Source organism: Culicoides brevitarsis, chromosome 2, assembly GCF_036172545.1.
Source record: "Culicoides brevitarsis isolate CSIRO-B50_1 chromosome 2, AGI_CSIRO_Cbre_v1, whole genome shotgun sequence".
In the NCBI taxonomy this organism is placed as follows: Eukaryota; Metazoa; Arthropoda; class Insecta; order Diptera; family Ceratopogonidae; genus Culicoides; species Culicoides brevitarsis.
The window spans coordinates 28,938,709-28,959,017 of NC_087086.1; the positions used below are offsets into that span (position 1 = coordinate 28,938,709).

At 31.5% G+C, this 20,309-nt stretch overlaps 2 protein-coding genes across 3 annotated transcripts in view; one reads left to right on the forward strand and one right to left on the reverse strand.

Annotated features, from left to right (window-relative positions):
* LOC134830779 (E3 ubiquitin-protein ligase AMFR-like) overlaps positions 1 to 3,827 on the forward strand; it is a 28,247-nt gene extending 24,420 nt beyond the window's left edge. For both annotated transcript variants that reach the window (XM_063844357.1, XM_063844358.1), the window contains exons 8-12: positions 402 to 558; positions 973 to 1,050; positions 2,141 to 2,251; positions 2,355 to 2,521; positions 2,580 to 3,827. In XM_063844357.1, the coding sequence (XP_063700427.1) occupies positions 402 to 558; positions 973 to 1,050; positions 2,141 to 2,251; positions 2,355 to 2,521; positions 2,580 to 3,358 (1,292 nt within the window). In that variant the 3' untranslated portion in view covers positions 3,359 to 3,827. The remainder of the gene's footprint in view (positions 1 to 401; positions 559 to 972; positions 1,051 to 2,140; positions 2,252 to 2,354; positions 2,522 to 2,579) is intronic.
* A 2,686-nt stretch (positions 3,828 to 6,513) lies between these two features.
* Positions 6,514 to 7,329, reverse strand: LOC134828894 (chymotrypsin-2-like). The gene has a single exon (XM_063841885.1). The coding sequence runs from the start codon at positions 7,327 to 7,329 to the stop codon at positions 6,514 to 6,516; it is 816 nt and encodes a 271-aa protein (XP_063697955.1).
* Between the last annotated feature and the right edge of the window lie 12,980 nt (positions 7,330 to 20,309).

Here is a 20,309-nt window from a genome sequence, read left to right on the forward strand (position 1 = left end):
AGTTCTTCTCGTGTCTTGTCTTGATTTGTTCATAATTCAATTAATTTTTTTTTTGATTTATACAAATTTGCTGCGAAACGTAATTAAATTCAATTTCTATGCACATGATTCATTTTTTTCTCTTTTTTTTTGAATTAAAAAATAAATAAATGGAAATAAATAAAATTATCAAAAGTAACACATTTACGGTAAAAATATTTTTATTTGGTGAATGTGTGTAGAAATCCGAGTCGATAATGAGAAAAGAAGAGGAAAAGTAAAAAAAAAATCAGATACTGTTTAAAATTTATCGCAAATATTTGTAGAAATTATGTTATTAAAGCGTGTTTGCACTCGACTGATGATTGATGAGTAATAAAAAAAAATTAATAAAAATAATTTTTATTTTTTTTCATTTACAGCGTCGTCGTGGGACAAACGCGGTCCGATTTCCTACTACATTGAGCTTTCATTCGAAATTGGCGCGCTCGTGATTGATCTGCTGCACCATTTGCATATGCTAATATGGAGTAACATCTTTTTATCAATGGCCTCATTGGTGATTGTGATGCAGCTGAGGTGAGTTTTCTCTAGTTTTATTTTATTTTCTTTTTTTTTCGCATAAACGACACACTCGATCGAACGCAGAGAGAAAAACAATGAACGGAGATGACAATAAACTTGAATTGAAATCAAGATTCACCTACTTACGTGATGCTTAGACTGGCTTCTTTGCCACCTTCATGGCAAATGGGAAATTAAGTCAATGAAGTAATAAATTATAATTTCATCAAATTGCGCGTTGTTGTCGTCGATCGCGCTGCAACTGTCAATTATTTACAAGTTTTTATTTTTTTTTCTCTTGCATCGAGCGCGTCAAGTATTTATCTGGGTATATTGTTTGTTTATCTGAAAGAATAGTAATTAACATACTGCATTATTATTATTTTTATCGTTACTTTATTGTTGTTTGTGTTTTTTTGCTCCCGGCAGATATCTAACGAACGAGATCCAGCGAAAAATAAAGAAGCATAGAAATTATTTGTTGGTGTTGAATCACATGGAAAAGAGGTAAGAACAGACATTTTTCGTTGTTATTGAATTTTTTACAACACGGAAAATTTTCATATGTAGTTTTTAAGTATTTAATGAGCGCCTTTCTTTGAAAGTTTTCAATAACTAATTTTTTTTAATAAAAAAAAATCTCTTAATTTTCAATTTAAATTAAATTTTCAATTATTGGACCTAACTTTGTAGGTAATAAAATGTTCCAAAATATTTTTTAAAAAATTATCAAATATTTAGCAATTGAAAAAATTAAAGACAAAAAATATTTTTAAAAAATTTTATTTTTTTTTAAATTTTTTTCAACAAATTTTTAATTTTAGTATTTTTACAGTTGCTAAAATTTTATAAGAAGTTTTAAATTATTCATCAAATTATTTTGATTTTTTTAAATTAAATTTATTTAATTAATTTAATTTTATTTTTTTATTATTTTTTTTTTAATTTTATTTTTCCTTTCACTATTTGAAAATACAAAACTTTTTTTTACAAAAATTGCTAAATTATTTCTAGATTTTTTGTACCAATTTTGATTAAAAAAATTTTAAAAACTGTAAAACGATACATAAATTTTACATTTATTTTTTTTAAATAGTTATTAAAATTTTATTTATTTTTTTTAATTTTTATTCTTAATAAATTAAATTAAATTTACAAAAATTAGATATTTTTTTGAAAAACTGAAGGATGGTAAAATTATTTTTTATTTTATTAATCTTGTTAAAGTTTTTAGTTAATATATGATTATATTTAAAAATTTTTTTTTAGTAAAAAATATATTTTTTTTTAAATTATTTTAAAAAATTGCTAAATATTCCAATTTTTTTCTGAGAAAAATTTCTTAAAAAAAAATAAAAAAGTCCATTAAAAATTTAATTTTTTCTTTTTTTAAAGAAAAAAATTTTATTGGCAAAACTTTAGCAATTTTTTCAGGAATTTATAAATTTAAAAAAAAATTTTTATTTTTAACAAAATTTTTCATTCAAAAACGGACAGACCCTTAAAAAATAAAATTTTATTAGAAACGTGCTTTGATACTCACTTTCACGATTTCTCATAGCTCATATTCTTATCATGTGTCTTGTGTTTTTTGCAGCTACCCGCAGGCAAGTGCTGAAGACTTATCTCTCAACTCAGACAATTGTGCAATTTGCTGGGAAAAAATGGAGTCTGCAAGAAAACTGCCATGTTCACACTTGTTCCATAAGTATGTCAATTTTTTTTCTTCTTTTTTTTCTACAAAAAAGTCGAACATTCGACGAGACAGCAAAAAAAAAATGCGAGAAAATAACATTCTTCTTCGTTTTCAGTTCTTGTCTACAATCTTGGCTGGAACAAGATGCCAGTTGTCCCACTTGTCGTTGCAGCTTGAGCATCCATAGCTACAGCAGTCAGCACGTGCATGCGAACGAAATTCGCATTGATGAGCCAGAAACGAATCAAAGGACCGGAAATAATCACTTTTTCCATTTCAATGGTGAGTTTTTTTTTTGAAATATTTTTTCGAAAAAAATTAAAATAAATTTTCGCTTTAGGTTCTCGTTATGTGTCGTGGTTGCCAAACTTTTCTGTGGAAGTTACTCACATCAACGACATTTTGCGACGCGGAGATCCCGTGCAACAAACGCAAAATCACACGTCACAAGTGCGAAATATGGCACGCGTCGTGCAAGAAATGTTTCCCCGCATTCCCCTGAGTACAATTATCACGGATCTGCAGGTGTCCCATTCGATAGAAGCGACAATCGACAACATCCTGGAAGGTCGTTTACCTGTTCCGTCCTCGCGTTTCCAGGATTTCGATGCGGAAAATGACGCCGGTGAAGGTCCAAGTACGTCACGCGCTACTGCAAATGCTTCTGAAGCATCTTCATCTGGCGCCGCTGCCACCGAAGGACCTTTTGCCATCCGATCAGCAAGCGATTACTACGTTTCGCCCAATTTGGATTACTCGCCGTTGGCGTCGAATGTCACGAATAGCAGCGAAAGCAGTGGAAACTCGTCCCCCACATCAACGACATCCAGCAGTGGCTACGAAGTCGAGCGGAATAACAGCATCTTCGGCAATCAGAACGACTTGTTGCGCGAAGAAAGTTTCGAGGATGTCCGTTCCGAGCAATTTTCAATCAATTCGGAGGAACGCGAACGCATCTTGCAAAAACGCAAGGACCAACTTCTCGTGAATGCACGAAAACGGTATCTGGAAAAGTTCTCGACGACGACAAACGACACTCAGGGCAACAATGCGAGCACGAGCTCATCCGAGAATGATTTGAGAAGCAGATCCTCCGTTTTGTCGTCGTCCACAGACTAAGAAGCCGCTGCGCCGCTTTCATGCAGAGCCAAAGAGAGGCAGAAATCTAAAAACTCATCAGTGCCACAAAATGCTCTTTAGGAAAAAAAACACGTTTTTTTATTGTTAAAGACTGGCTTTCAACTCAAATACGAATCAAACAAGGGAGCGTACCTCTGAATTTTATAGAATTTGCTACAATTTGTGATTTATTTTCTGACTTACAAGATGTGTAACATAAAAAAACCCCAACTTAAAACGCAAATCCTAAAAACCTATTAGTTTGTAGAAGACACGAATGAACAAAAATAAATATTTATCAACAAACAAGTCATTAGTTAATAAGGAAGTGCTTAAAAATCTTTGGAGATAATTTTGATTTTTTTTTCTTTTAATTATACTAGATTTTAATTGTGTAAATATATTCTGTAACTAAATGATTAATGAATAGAACAAAAAAATTGAATTAATTTAAGCGATGAAAAAATAATCAAAAAATGTAAAAAATTTGATTGAAATAAAGAATGAAATATATTTTAGTCAAAAAATTGTATTTTTTTGTATTTTTGAGATACTTAAAGAAAAGAACCCAGTCAAATCAGATATCTTTTTTATCGTCAGTCATGATTATCTAATAATAAAAAGAAAACCCAACGAATTTAATATTTAAATTAAAATTACTTTTCTGCTGATAAGAAAATACAACACTAACACCACTAACAGTGGCAGTATGAAACTCTTTGTTCTTGTTATTTTGAGTTTGCACGTGTTTGTAAAGGATAAAAATGCTTCATGAATTTGAAAAAATAGTAGAAATTTTGATTTAATAGTTGCTAAACGTTGTGAGTCTTAAAAAAGGTAATTATGCAAATATTTGTTTAAAAAATATTATAAACAAACACTTCTTACAAGGCCGATACAATGACGAAAAATGTTTCCGATTTCTTCCTACATAATTTTTGAGAAATTATCAGGACTCGATTTCAAAGAGTATATACAACGTAAAAAATTTTCAAATCTTAGTACATTTTTAAATAAATTTTTCTTTACTAAATTCATGATTTACGTCAAAGTTGTTTCAAATTTTATTATTTTCATACATTTTTAAATTTTTAATGAAAGATGATTAATTTGAAAAAAAAAGTGAATTAAACTTACCGTTTTTTTACATCAACGTATGAAGGATTTTGTGCTTTTAACTAAAATTAATCTATGAAATTGGCAACATCATTGGTAATTGTATCAGCCTTTCTTGCGTAACACATAGAACATTTTACACCTTCACATAGAACAATAGATTACTTACTTTCTTTTTTTAATTGTAGTAGTACTTAATATTCGTATATACATCTAAGCAGTATTTATTCAGCTCTCGGACAAGCAACATCTTACGTGATATCACATATTTTAATTTTAATTAATTCAATTATTTTGGACAATTTAAAGTCCATTTTTTAACAATTCGTGATCAGGACGTTATCGAAATACATTTGCGTGTGTTAATTTGTCATAATTATGTGAAAAATTTTTAAAAAAATTTGTCGTGCGCTACACGTGTTTTTTTCGCAACAATGGAATTGTGTTATATTTTTTGTTACTTGTTGCACGACAAAAATATTTTTTTACAAAGGCTTGTGATTGGCTAGCATAACTAATAAAATTTGAAGGCGTTATGTTGAAAGTAGGCAGTTTTTCGGATCTTTCCGTAGTTATTGTAAGATTTAACAAGTGTTCTTAATAAACATAAACTTTGTTTATTTCATTTTCCAGGCTTGGGATTAGGTAGCGTTTAAAACTGTTTGTGATAATCCTTGCCAAAAAAAAGTTATGAGAAAGAGAAAGGTTTAGTCTCCTTAACAAATTCTCTATCTTGTCCCTCAGATGATCCGGTGTCATTCCGTACTTCTCATTCACCAACTCATCAAGAAGTGCATTGAGTTAGGAGTCCATGAGTACAACGGGACCGTGCTGTTTGTTCGGATTCCTCCGAATTACTCGCGGCCTGAACTGCTCGGTGAACAGGAGTTTGAACAGTGCCCTGGCAACGTGGCAAATTACAAGACGACGTTGCTGTGCGATTCGTCGCGATGTTGAAGGACGACGAGGCGTCACAGAGCGTCGACGAGGTGTTGGAGGAAAAAGGCGTTGTACCGCAGGAGAGCTGTCCGAAGTTACAGGCGAAACGTTGTTGAACACCCGCTGCAACCGACCAGACGTTGGGTTCAACGAGGGATACACTTCAATCCGTGGTTGAAATTGAGGAGAAGTGATGTTCATGTCCAGATTTGAGTGCCGCGATCCTGCCACAATCGGCGACAACTCACGATCATCAGCAAGAGGAGGCGAAACGTTCACTACATGCTCGATCCGGGACAATCGCAGCTCAATGCTGGAAAATCGTTGCTCGATCTGGGCATTTCCATGCAGAATGCTCTGCAGCAGCTCCATCACATTGTCAGAAGTTGCGGAAACTTGAATGAATGTATGATGAAACTTGAATGAATGTATGATGAAACTGTGATGAAAGATTGCTGATTTATGTTTAAGAATGTGTCTGTAGATTGTGAATTTGTTTGAACTGGTCCAAGTCAAATTGTGTGCTGCTTGACTTTTTTGATCATCAGCGTCCTGAAACCACTTTTTCGATTACCTCAAAAAGTTTTGATGGCTTCAGAAGCTTCATTTCGTCACTCCCTACAGGCTTCAACCAACCAAGGCTTGTCCAGAATGATTCGTCGAACAGCAGATCGTAAACCTTGCTGACAAAGTGTATGGCTTCGATGTTTCGCGTATGATGGTCGATGTAATCGTACACCAATGTCGCTTGTCCGTCAATCCTCAGGTCATACGCCAGGTTGTCCCATTCCATATTGTATCTCAACGGAAGGCAACGACGAATGAATTCCGGAGTCTCGTACCTAGCAGGAGGTCGACGTGATGTTGACGGCTGAGGACGATGAGGTTCTGGAGCTGGAAATATTTTTTGCTTCAGTTTGTCAGAAACAATAATAATAAATAAAGAAATAATAATAATAAATTTAAAAAAAAATAATAATGCACATGTTTAAAGGAATATCCATTTGAATTTAAAATTGTGTACCCAAACCGAGAACATAACATTGTCGACACCGAATCGTAAATAAATAGTTTTATTCATTTCTTTTAAATTCTTTTTATTAATTCATCGTAGATTTTGTACTTATTATTTCCTGAATCCATTCGAAGTGTTCCGACAGTCTCGTAAATACATCTGGCAATCCTATACCACATCTTACACCCCACGAGACGACACCAACTAATTTTTCATTCACAACTAATGCCCCTCCAGAGTCTCCATTGCAAGTCCCTTTCATTTTAACATTTTTTGTACAAATCACATTGTCATAAATATACAAAAACCGCTTTGAAATACAATGTGCCTGTCGACATTCCTCATTATCCATAATTGTCGTATTTAGATATTGCAAGACATTTGTTCGAGTGCCTTGATTCGAGATTCTTCCCCATCCACAGGTTGTTGCTTTGGTTTGTGCTTCGATAAATTTTTGACTAATTTGTATTGCTTTCACATTTTGGTTAAATATAATTGAAATTGTCGTTTGCATAAGACCAAGATCGTTCTTTTTCAGAGATTTATCAAACTTTGGATGTATGACATACCGTTGAATATTATAGTTGGTCGCCTCAGGTTGATGCAAATCAATGATTCCAACAACAATCAAAGCCTCTTTCGTAGAATTAAAGTACAACAAGCAATGACCAGCTGTAATAATCCAGTTTTTGTTTATAATTGATCCGCCACAAATGTGAATAGTTGTGTTCCGGGTCCGTCGTAACGAAACTTGAAACGGAAATTGTCCTAAATTCGCTGTATTTCCGCCAATTATTTTGCTACTCCAAGAACCGGGAGATGAGGAATCCGATGATATTTCAAAGCATATTGCAACAGAAATAATAAAACAGAAAACAAGTTGTAGTTTAAATAAATACATTTAAAATTTGTCAGTTAGGTAGAAGAACCGTTCATGAAGTCGATTGTTTTATAACTAAACGAATTTTTATCAACAAACTAAGTATTTGGGCATTTTTTCAACTTTCACTCTATCATTGATAAATTTACGTGACAATCGAATGTAAATTAATGATTTTTAAACTGCATGCAATAATTCACAACAAACTTGAAAATCTAAATCAAATTTTATTAAATCTTAAAAAGTTATGAAAAATATTTTTAAAAAAAGTGAAAACTTACTTTTTTACCGCATTTCGAAGAAAAATTAATATTAAGTATTAAACTTGACTTGTCGTGTGTGTGTGTGTGTGTCCCGGTGTGCCCCAAAATTTTAGTAAGTAATTCTTAGTTATTTGAGTACCCAAAGGGTCTCTGGGCATAAAAAAAAGATATTGAAAAAAAAAATCCTTTGACATAGTTTTGTTTTGAAAACTAAATCAAGAGCAAAACTAAATCAAAAACTATGTCAAAAACTGTGTCAAAGCAATTTTTGTCAAATCTTGCTCCAAATGGATAAAAATTTGTCAGAGGGCTCTAATTTATCATTTTTAATCATTTTATAACTCAAAACTGCCAAAAAATTGAAACTGGAAAAAAAAATTTCTTTGACATAGTTTTGTTTTGAAAACTAAATCAAGAGCAAAACTAAATCAAAAACTATGTCAAAAACTGTGTCAAAGAAATTTTTGACAAATCTTGCTCCAAATGGATAAAAATTTGTCAGAGAGCTCTAATTTATCATTTTTAATCATTATTAACTCAAAACTGCCAAAAAATTGAAACTGGAAAAAAAATTTCTTTGACATAGTTTTGTTTTGAAAACTAAATCAAGAGCAAAACTAAATCAAAAACTATGTCAAAAACTGTGTCAAAGAAATTTTTGACAAATCTTGCTCCAAATGGATAAAAATTTGTCAGAGGGCTCTAATTTATCATTTTTAATCATTTTATAACTTAAAACTGCCAAAAAATTGAAACTGAAAAAAAAAATTTCTTTGACATAGTTTTGTTTTGAAAACTAAATCAAGAGCAAAACTAAATCAAAAACTATGTCAAAAACTGTGTCAAAGCCATTTTTGACAAATCTTGCTCCAAATGGATAAAAATTTGTCAGAGGGCTCTAATTTATCATTTTTAATCATTTTATAACTCAAAACTGCCAAAAAATTGAAACTGGAAAAAAAATTTCTTTGACATAGTTTTGTTTTGAAAACTAAATCAAGAGCAAAACTAAATCAAAAACTATGTCAAAAACTGTGTCAAAGAAATTTTTGACAAATCTTGCTCCAAATGGATAAAAATTTGTCAGAGGGCTCTAATTTATCATTTTTAATCATTTTATAACTTAAAACTGCCAAAAAATTGAAACTGAAAAAAATTTTTCTTTGACATGGTTTTGTTTTGAAAACTAAATCAAGAGAAAAACTAAATCAAAAACTGTGTCAAAAACTGTGTCAAAGCAATTTTTGTCAAATCTTGCTCCAAATGGATAAAAATTTGTCAGAGGGCTCTAATTTATCATTTTTAATCATTTTATAACTCAAAACTGAAATCCCAATGGATAAAAATCTGTCAGAAGGCTCTAATTTATCATTTTTAATCATTTTATAACTTAAAACTGCCAAAAAATTGAAACTGAAAAAAAAATTTTTTCTTTGACATAGTTTTGTTTTGAAAAATAAATCAAGAGCAAAACTAAATCAAAAACTGTGTCAAAGCCATTTTGGTCAAATCTTGCTCCAAATGGATAAAAATTTGTCAGAGGGCTCTAATTTATCATTTTTAATCATTTTATAACTCAAAACTACAAAAAAATTGAAACTGAAAAAAATTTTTCTTTGACATGGTTTTGTTTTGAAAGTGTATGAAATTGCAAACGGCTCATGAGGAGTACGAAATTGTGAAATGAGGAGTACAAAAAATCGTAGATATATAACATCGAAATGCGGTATAGTATGTCGCTCTTTAGACGACTACTTTCTCTATTTTTTAATGAAATACTGAACAAAATAATTCAATTTTTTTTAACGAACTTGCATCTTCTTCTTTCATTCATAACAATTACACTTGTCACTCGTACTAAAACTTTTTAGTACATTTCCTTGCTCACTGGGACTTTTCTACTCTCGTACCGCGCTACATGTGTTTTTCCCTGTACGAATTGTCTGTGCCGTACCGTAACAATTAACATGCGCGCTCCACAATAACTCCATACAAAAATATTTATCACATGTCCCGTTCATCCCATGTCGTCTCTAATCGTGTGCCGTAGTGATCCCTTTTTGTGTATTTGGTGCGATAGTTTATGTGTGACGTGCGTGGAATGATATACGGACCGCAGACACAATATATACTCTCTGCCGTTCTTGCGAGTATATACAATAAAGTGCTAAAAAAATATTGCCTTCATTCATCACTTACATTTCAACGCAGACAGTCATAGTATACGAGCGACATCGGACGCAAAGAACATTCTTTAAGCAAAAAAAAAAAACAACAAAAATAATATAATCACAAATCTTCTTGTTCTTTTTGAGTTTTTGCTGTCATATCAGAGTTTTCGTAATTAAAAAGTGCGAAAAAGTCGCGACAACAAGTGCAAGTGAATCAAAATACTCCACAAAAAATCCAAATATTTGCCAAAAAATAATCGAAAATCCTGCAAAAAGGACGAGAATCTTCCGAAAATTTCTCTCGCAGGATATCGAAACACGAAAAAAAATCAAAGTGACGAGTGAATAAAATAAATAAAAAATCTTTAATTTTTCTACGTGAAAAATGATCGAAATTTGTGTCAACCAGTTTGTCATTTTTTGATGCACTCGGTAATTTACCGAAAAATAATAAACTTGATGTTTGCCAGACAGTACACATGCTGAATGAATCTACGCTCCTCCGCACACACAACTGTGGATACATTGGTGAGTATATAAACAAGCAGGAAAATTCAATTTTTGCACGCTCTCCGTACATTTGCTCCGTAGACACCCACGTGAGCGAGTATTTGTGTATTTTTCGGGGTGATTGGGAGATGTGAAATGTGTGTAAAGGAATTTTCCATCATTGTACGGAATTGATGAGCAATGATGAGTTAATGACACTCGCTCGCACACTGACCAAGCTTTCCGTGGGTGTGTTTCGCTTAGCAGGACAGATTTTTGCGTTTTGGTAATTAACGATTTATTTGTTTATTTTTGTGCCAAAAAAAAAAAAATACAAAATTCTGTGCGAGTGTTTACAAGAAAGAGCAACGACAGCAGCAGCAGCAGCATCACTATACCAACACAGGCACAAAAGTAATTTGTTTATAATGTTTTATATTATATATCGACGAGAGAGAGACGAGCCGTACATCGTAGATATATACCGAAAAATAATATAAAATACACTTGAAATGGTGTGAAAAATGTTGTTTTAATGTGAAATCGTTACTCTTTTAGGGATATCTTTAATGTGTAATGATCTATGCAAGTTGTGTCTCTCCGTCTTCTTCATCTTCCTTCGTATCCTTTATCCGTGCGAAGAACGGAGAGAAATATTTATTTTACATGCGATTTGTCGCAATTCTTTGTTGATGTTGTTGCTCGCTTCTGTGCGGATGATGGAGGTGAAGGGAGGGTTTTTATCGTTTCAAAGGGATATTGTGATGAAATTTGGATTGGATTTGTTGGTCAAAATAAACAAACAAACATGTAGAGAATTTTTCACCATTTATTGATAAACATTTCAAAATGTTATTGATTTTTAAACAGCAGCTTAATAAAATAAAGTTAAACATTGGAAAATTCTCAGTTCGAGTTGAAGCTGTCTTTTAGTTAGACAAGTCTCGAGATGCCAACCAAGAGTTCATAAAATATGAGAACGCAATGACGGTTTACAAAATCACAAACGAAATGATGAAGACTAATTTGACAATACCCTTAATTGAAGATCGTCATGTCTATTTTACGAGGAAGAGATCGGGATACAAATGTAGCTTTTCTCTATCAACTTAACTCACCCAGTGGGAAATTTGGGCCTTTTTTTTAGACCCTCAGAATCTAAAATATAAGCTCTTAAGAGTTTTCTTAACAGTTTTCCAACTTTTTGTTGATTTTTTGAGAAATTTTTTTTTTTTAGAAAAATGAAATTTTGAGTAAATTTAATGATTTGTTGCCAAAAAAGTTCTATCTTTCTGATGTAAAAATATATTTAATTGCAATAAACGTATGAATAAAAGAATTATGTCTAAAAATCAGAATTTTCACAATAATTTGCGAGTTAAAATCGGATTATTGAGCCATTAAATATTAAATTTACTCAGAATTTCATTTATGAAAAAAAAATCTCAAAAAACCAACAAAAAGTTGGAAAACTGTTAAGAAAACTCTTTAGGGCTTTTATTTTAGACCCTGAGTGTGTAAAAAAGACCAAATTTCCCACTGGGCATGAAAATATTCGATTTTACAATTAGATTTCCTCTGACTTGAGACAAACTAGAAATATCCTTCAATTTAGATCTCTTGAAAAAACTATGGAACTTCACTTTTGATTTTTTTTTTAAAATTAATTTTAAATAATTTTTATGAACTTTTCCACATTTAGAATAAAGCTTTAAACTCAAATGAGGAAATAAAATAAAAGAGGATTTGACAAAAAGACATCAGATTTGACGATTACTGACTGTTCTGATGTCCTTTTAAATATCATAGTTTAATTCGATTTCTTTTTCTTGAAGTTTTATTTCTTCAGTTGACCAAACAAGAGCTAATTTAAGTATAAAATTTTATCCTAAATGTCGGAAAAAATATATTTAAAAATCAGTTTTAGAAAAAAATAACAAAAGTTGACTTCCTTCAAAAAAAATACAAGTTCCAAATTATCCATTGAAATCTTTTAATTGTCCTGGATCTATAAAATACCAGTAAGAGAAGACAAACTTGTCCAATCCCTTACTTAAAAAAGTTCATCGTACTAATTTATCTTCTTCTATTTTTTGTCTTTAAAAAAAATGTAAAGTAGTCTGTTTTTCGACATAAACTCCCTCTCTAATGTACCAGAGACAATTTCCAAATCACACCAAAATATTATCCTTAAATGCTTTTAAAATTTAAAACGTCTTTTATCATATCGCCGTCGTCGTCGTCGTCTTCAAATATGTCTCCATGCTTGTCATTCTTCGACGGTTCGAAAAAATCGTTTTAGTCGTGTCTCCAGAACATCATCTCTTTGTCGCGTACACAAAATGTGTATAAAATAAATTGTATATTCTTTCTTCTTCTTTTTACAACGAGCAACGTGAACTTCTGTTGTTACTCTTTTCCATATTGCTGGCTGTGTGTGGACGTTGTCGTCTATATTTGGTAAATCACATGCGTACAGCCATCCATCCATCCATCCACCGCTGCTCTTCTAATGTCTATCCAAAAATCGACATAATGTTTAGGCGTTAAGCTTGCACATTATCGTGCCTCTGTGTGTGTGTGTGCTGTAAGTACGTGATTAAAATAATTTAAATATATTTTTTGGAAGATTTTTGAATAGTACTCAGCTTGCCATGAATTGCCTTTCGGAATATTATTAGAAAAAAATTATATTGTTATTATTGAAAGACAAACATGTTCCGATGTTATTTTACTTTCGGCGAACGCCAAAAAAAAAATGGATTTGTTTTTTCCAATCTCTGTAAATAATCTTAATAATACCCCCGAACAAGAGGAGAAAAAAAAATAAAAGCGCAAAAGTGACAAGAATAATCGATTATTTTGATGGCTTTTTGTGCCATTACGAATTGGAAGGCAAGAAGTTCAGCATCATTTCATTCGGCAAGTCCGCAACATTCGTCAATGTGCGTCGACTGTGGCGAATATTGAAACAAAATGGTAATTAGATAGTTTTAATTATTTAGGGACAATTAAATGTGCGTCGTTTCTCGTCGTAATAATGTACGATTAGATCCTTAAATGTCTTCACAAATTATTGATGAGCCTGTGTGGCAAACATGTGTAATGTGCGACGCTCGTTAGTCAGTTGTTGAATCACTGGAACAGAACAATGCAAGGAAGAGGAAGGAATAGATATATTGGATGAATATTAATCATGAATTATTAAGTGATGGTTGTTTAACTTGATTAAGGGATGAATTTCAGATGAACTCAAGGCAGTTAATGACTTTTTGGAGGTCTTTTAGAGGAAATTTTTTTTAACATATGAGACCCAAAAAAGTAATTTTTATCTAAATTTTTTCTGAAAATTAGTTTTTTGAACCTTAAAATTCTTTCTAAGTTTAAAATTTTAAGGCATTTAAAAACTAAAAATCTTTAAGAAAATCGAAAAATTCACATTTTAACCCCTATTTTATCGAAATTCACCAACATTTACCCAGTTCACATCTGCAACTCATCTCCAACTTGTCAATAAAATGAAGTCAATTTACTCACGAGCGCACCTTTCATCTTCCGTCTCTCGGTAACCTCGGGTAAATTGAGATATTCAACAACTTTGTCGTCGTCTCTCAACAAATGTAACAACATTTAATCTTGTATACGTACGGCAATATTTGTAATCAGCCAGATAAATCTCTCAAATTTTCTTTATTTTTTTTTTGTGTCATCCTGGCATACACAAAAAAAAATTCTTTACATCATCATCATCTTTTGTACTCACGACTTTTTTTTTCTACATAGAAGAACCAAATTGAAGTAACTCACATCCAACCGCCGCGCCGTGTAACAAAACAGCGCGCCCTGACTGTTGATCTAATCTTATCACATTTTTAGTATAAATGAATATATTCATTTTGAATACAAAACATTTCTTAACTTGCACCGGAAAATAGTACAGAAAACGTAACCTCCGAAAAAAAAGGGATTTACCGACGCAGTTCGTTCGTTCGTTTTCTTATCACTTTCACATGTCGTCTTCTTTTCGGTGTCTATGGGATGCATTGGAAGAAATTCATGTCTCGCGATCTAAAATATCGACATGAAAATCAACTTTATTAAGTACCAATCAACATAAAGATTGTACATTGGGACAAGATTTTAGAATGTGAATTGGGTTGGAATTTTAAAATATGCATTAGGGACAAACTTGAGAATACGCATTGGGTCAAAGTTATAAATTTTTACTGAAGCAAAGTTAAAAATTTGCATTAGGGCAAAATTCACGAATGTGCATTAGGGTAATATTTCAAAATGGGCTTTGGGGCAATATTTTACAATGTGCATTAGGGCAAAGCTAAAAAAATTGGAATTGGGTGATATCAAAAAATTTGCTTTGGGACATAAGTTCAGGGGTGTTATATAATAATGTGCATTGGGGTAAATTTTCAAAATTTGCATTGGGGCAAAGTTTAAGAATTTCAATTAAGGCGAAATTTGAAAATATGCATTAGGGCAACATTTAAAAATGGGCATTAGGGCAAAGTTAAAAATGTGCATTGGGGCTAAAAAAAGAATGTAACTTATGAGTGAAACTTAAAAGTATGCATTGGATTGATATTTCAAAATTTGCTCTGGGACATAAGTCCAAAATGTGCATTAGGGAAATATTTATGAATTCGCTTGAGTCTCGCTGATATTTTAACTTGCAAACCACGAGTTTTTTACAGTGTGCAGTTGAAAAAATAACATGAGAAGAGAGAAAAAAGATTTGGATAAGATTAAACATATTTGTGTTGTTGTTATTACACGAGACGATGTCAGTTGATGAAATGAATAAAAGACGAAAAACACAGAGGCAGAGAATATAGCAACATGCTTTTAAAATATTTACATCAATGAAAATTGGAAGGGTGGATTCACTCCATGTGCGTGGCAGGCAAAAAAAAATATGAAAAAAGGAATATTATTATTTGTTTGCTGCTCGTCCACGTGCAATTTGATGTCACTCCGACCGATGTCCGTATAAAGTGCGAGAAAAATAAGAGGGAGCGACACCAAAAAGAGCATCAAGAATAAATGAGCTGCTAGATAATTTTTTTCCTGTATCTCTGCTGTTGATGCTTTTTTTTTTGGGAATGCCCATACATATTTTATGTTTACATTCATACTCAGCCAGGCAGCTCGCAGTGCGATAACGAAACGACAAAACCGACCGCAATTCTTATTAAACAAAAGTTAATCTTTGTGGAATCAAAAAATAAACTCTCCAACTCCGACGACGACGACGACGACGAGCGCCGCATAGACAACGAGAACAACGAAGAATATAAAAAAGTGTACCACAGTGTATACTAAACTTGAATATAAAAACAAATTTGTTTTCACAGTTTTAATGTTTTAGTGTTGTTCTTGTTTGTTGTTGTCATTCATGATCCTGCCATTGTGTGCGACACAGGTTTCTACATAAATATCTACTGCGACGAGAAAAAAATTAAAAAGATGCAAAATGATGAGAACGATGAAGCAGCATTAAGAGCAGGAGCAGCAAAAAAAAAGTTCAAAAAATTGCGATAAATAAAACAAAATTTTCTTTAATGGCGTCATTGTTGGCATTATCCGAAAGAGAAAAAACGAGCAATTCTGATAAACTTTATTTTTTTTTTTTTTGCAAAAATGTCTGGCGGCTTAGCGGAGTGACAGACAACGATGATTAGTAACCCACGTTACAAAACCCGAGAAAAATGACTAACAATGGATGGATTTATTGGTTTTTAGTAATTTGTTGATTTTTTTTTCGTAAGACAAAGACGATTATCACCTTTTCGAACGTTCCGTTAATGCAAAGATTAAACAAGATTATTGATTTTTGAGGTGATTGTTAAGGCAAATATTTGCGGTAAAACCGTTGTAAGTGGAATCGTTGTGATGCTTTGAAAGAGGTCAATTAGCAACCATTTGATGTTTAAGGGTTTTAACATCAAAGAAGCTCAATTGACGATGAGAACAAATTTTTTCTTGCAATTTTTCGAAAAAAAATTTTTTTTTTTTAATAATTTTCTTATTTCAAATATTTGTAAAATTTTCACAATTTTAACTAAAATTTTGATTTTTTTTTAAATTTCGGAAAATATTCTTTTATGATTTTAAAGAACAAAAAAAGATGTTTCCTTAATTTCCTTAATTTGAACTTACTGATCAAAATGTATTTAAAATATTTAAATTAACGGTTTGTAATCAAAATTTTTTTTTTTGGTTTTAAATTATTTTTTTTTAATAATTAAAAATCGTAAAAATTTATAAAAATTGTCAAGATATCGTTAAGAAATAAACTTTTAGATGCATTTCTTATCACTTTAGACAAAAATTAATATTTTTTTCTCAACATTTTGAATATTTTATGCTAAAAATATAATTTTAGGTCTCAAATTAAATTTTTATACAAATTTTTAGAATATCAAAAACACAAAACTCAAGATATAAAAAAACAAAACTTGTCCAAAATTGAAAATAAAACTAATTTTTTGTTACTTTGAAATAAAGGAAAAATTCCTTTGAGCACATTTCGCGTCTCTCGATGTCAAAAATTAATGACACAGAAACAACTTCTGACGCTTAATCAACATTTATTTACAAAAACTCCCGCACTTTTTGAACAATACGTGTCCCTCGAGAGGCCAAAACTCGTCTTTCTATCAGTCAGTCAATTGCCGCCACAAACTCCTTTCTCACTCTTCGTCTTCTTCTCCTCCTTCTGCTTCTTGTACATTTGGCATCATGTCTCCTTTATTGCAGTTGATACAATTGTGCCGCTTTTAAAAACATTAAATATTCAACAGAAAAAAAAAGTTAAATTTTCATATAAAATCAGTAACATTGAAAGAGATGAATAAGAAAGAAAAAACTAGAAAGAGAACAATGTTTCCACGTCGTCGTCTATTATTACATTACAATCCGAAAAAAAAACTTTTCATTTTTAATGTGCATATTTAAATTCAACAAATAATTTTCTGTTTGGAAAACATTTTCCAACGACGACGACGACGACTGGATGATGATAGATATGTACGTGAAGTGAAATGAACGGAGACCGAGCGAGAGAAGAATACAAGAGGAATAATAATAAAAAACACCAGCGCGCGTCAAACTTATATTATTATTATTTTGTGTTGTTGTATTGTAGGAAAAAATATTATATTTGCTGGCTTGCCATTGTGTATTTCATATTTAAATGTACAATTGTTAGAGTGATGGCATCTCGTCTACATAGCAATCCGCAAAAAAAACGACGAAGAAAAAGAAGATCCTTGCATATTTTTTCGTTCCTTTTGTTCTGAATGGACTTCTGATGCAAACGAAAAAGTTGAATAAAAATTTATATTGTTAAAACTTTTTTTGTTGTTGTCCTTCTTTTGGCTCTTTTTCGAAAAAAATGACAAACTTCGACAACAGAAAGTCCTTCCAGAACATTTCAGGCCTCGTGAGTAACGATCGAATTCGACGACATTCCACTTGATTGAGTCCAATCACATTGAAAGTGTCTCTATCGCATTTTCCGGTCTCGGCATTCACAAACAAATAAACTTACTTACAGGAGGATGGCAACAAAAAAAAAATCAACGACGACGAATATAACTAAAGTTTTGAATTAAATTTCAAATGTTTTGAAGAAAAATTTTTCTACACACACACACATTGTGATATTTTTTCTTAGTGGTACAATTTTTCCAGTAAAATCGGGAAAATACGAGTTTTAGTGGCTTTTGAGTCTGTCTATGTATTTTTAAATATAATATAAGGGCTGCAAAAATTATTGAGTCAAAATTTTTTGAAGGCTTAAGCTTAAGTAATCGTTTGACTTAACATAAATCAATCAATTTAATTAACGATATTTTTTCAAAATTTTAAGAATCTGATATTTTTCGTTTCAAAATCTAAAAAATGTTTAATTTATTTTTAATCTTTGTTAAAGCTTAAGTCAAAATTATATTGAATCAAAAAAAAAATTTTTTTTTTCACCATTGGCAACTACCGTAATGTAGATAATTCTTATGGAAAAAAATCCGTTACAATTTCAAAAAATGTTAATATTTAAAGGAAAATCAATTTTGAAGGTGATAGAACAATATTTTTTCATTGGATCTTTTGGATCATTTGGATCTTTTTAGCAATTATTTAGACAAATTTTAATTTTATTTTCATAAAATAAATAAATTAATTAATAAAAAATTCATTAAAATAATTCATTCTCAAAAATTTTGTTAAAAATATTGAAAAATTTCCAAAATTCGTTAGAAGCTTAAAAGTTTTACGTAAAAATATTAATAGAACGAATTTTAAAACCTATTTTCGGATTATTTTTTTCCATTAGAATTATCTACGAATTATGTCTCAAACTAGGCACCTCCATATTGATGAAAATATCAAATTTTTCGAGAAAATTTTTGGCCAATTTTACTGAAATTTTTGATGAATTAGCTTCATATTTTCATATTTTAGAAAAAATTCAACAAAAACAATAACTTTCTTTGAAAAATTTAAAAAAAAAATATTTTCTTTGAATTTATCAAGACTGTGAGTGTTTTGTAGTGAGTGTTATACTACTTTTTTATGAAATTTTAGATAATTTCAAACCATTTTTTATTAAAAATATTCAAAATAAACTCAAAACTTGAATTTTTGAATGAAAATCCGTTGAAATTGGGGTGCCCAATTTCAGAATAATGCCCAAATTCAGATTTGCCCATTTTGGGAGATTGAACTGCACTTGTTGGTTGCTGTACAAATTTTGTTCGCGGATTTTTAAAAATTCGCATAGTTCACGTCGATATTGAATCCGTTACACATCATGTCATTCAACAAATTTACTCCTATGTAACATAAACCTCAGTTCGTTTCCGCTTCTCATCAAATATGTTTGAACGTCTCTTACATATTTCAGGTTTCTTGACAGATAATCCGGCAACATTTGATTCTTCATTTTGTAAACAAAGACCAGAACATCTTCAGAAATTCTTTGCTTCACATCTAAGATATCAAGGCAGTTTAGTCAAATGTGCTTCTTGAGGTCTGAAAGATTAAAAAAAATTAAAATGCACTTTCATCTTTAAATTAACTCCACATGACATTCATTGGCATTTTTTTGCTGCTTTATGCAATGCATGCGCCAAATGTGTGTGTGTGTGTACGGCTTATCCTGTTTTGTTTTGTAACTCGAGCACTATTGCTTGGCTGCATTCTTCCTTCATCTTTGCCGTTATTCTTCTTTTTGTTGTTGTTGTTGTTGCTTATCCAATACATTTATTTTTCCTTTTTAATGCTTTCTTTGTGTGAGTTTGTGCCTGTGTGTTTTCCTCTCCACACTCTCTCGCTCAGTTTCTATCTGTTCATTGCTGTCGAAAAGACGTCGTCGAAGCACAGAAGAAGACAACAACTGCTACAACAACAACGAGCAACCGAAGCAGCAGTAAGTCTCTCTCGCACACACACACAGGATGAAAATGAAATGTGAGAACGACGACTGACTGCAGAAAAATATTGAAACAAGATTATAAAGATGAGGATATGGAGTGAATTTAAAGGACTTTGTTTAGTACGAAAATCTCACCCCCTCCTCCCGTCTCTTGAAGTATCGTTGCTCAGTATCCGCATTAAAAAAAAATATTAAATACAAAATCTTGTCTTCGTTCGCCACTTGAATCTCCTTTGCTTGGATTGACCCGACTAATCTTTTTCTTCTTTTTTTCTAGCGAAATAATTGAACTCATGGAAATGTACTTTTAATGGCATTGTCTCGAGTTGTTGTCTCATTTCTGTCATTCTTGGCTCGATAAAATACGAACGTCTTCGTCACACTTTCAAAAATTTTATGATGTCTCATTATTCTGTCTGACTTGTGGCTCATTGTTTTTTACAACTAACATTTTTTTCGTCATTTTATCGACATCTATCGTGTTACATCTCCTTTTTTTCTGCTGCTACTCTGTGTCGATAGATTTGACAGACATTAATGTCGCAACATAAAAAGACCTCCGCTGACTTTCGCTCAGACCGGCAAAAAAAATCTTATCTTTTTGGTCACCTTTTGCCACACACAAAA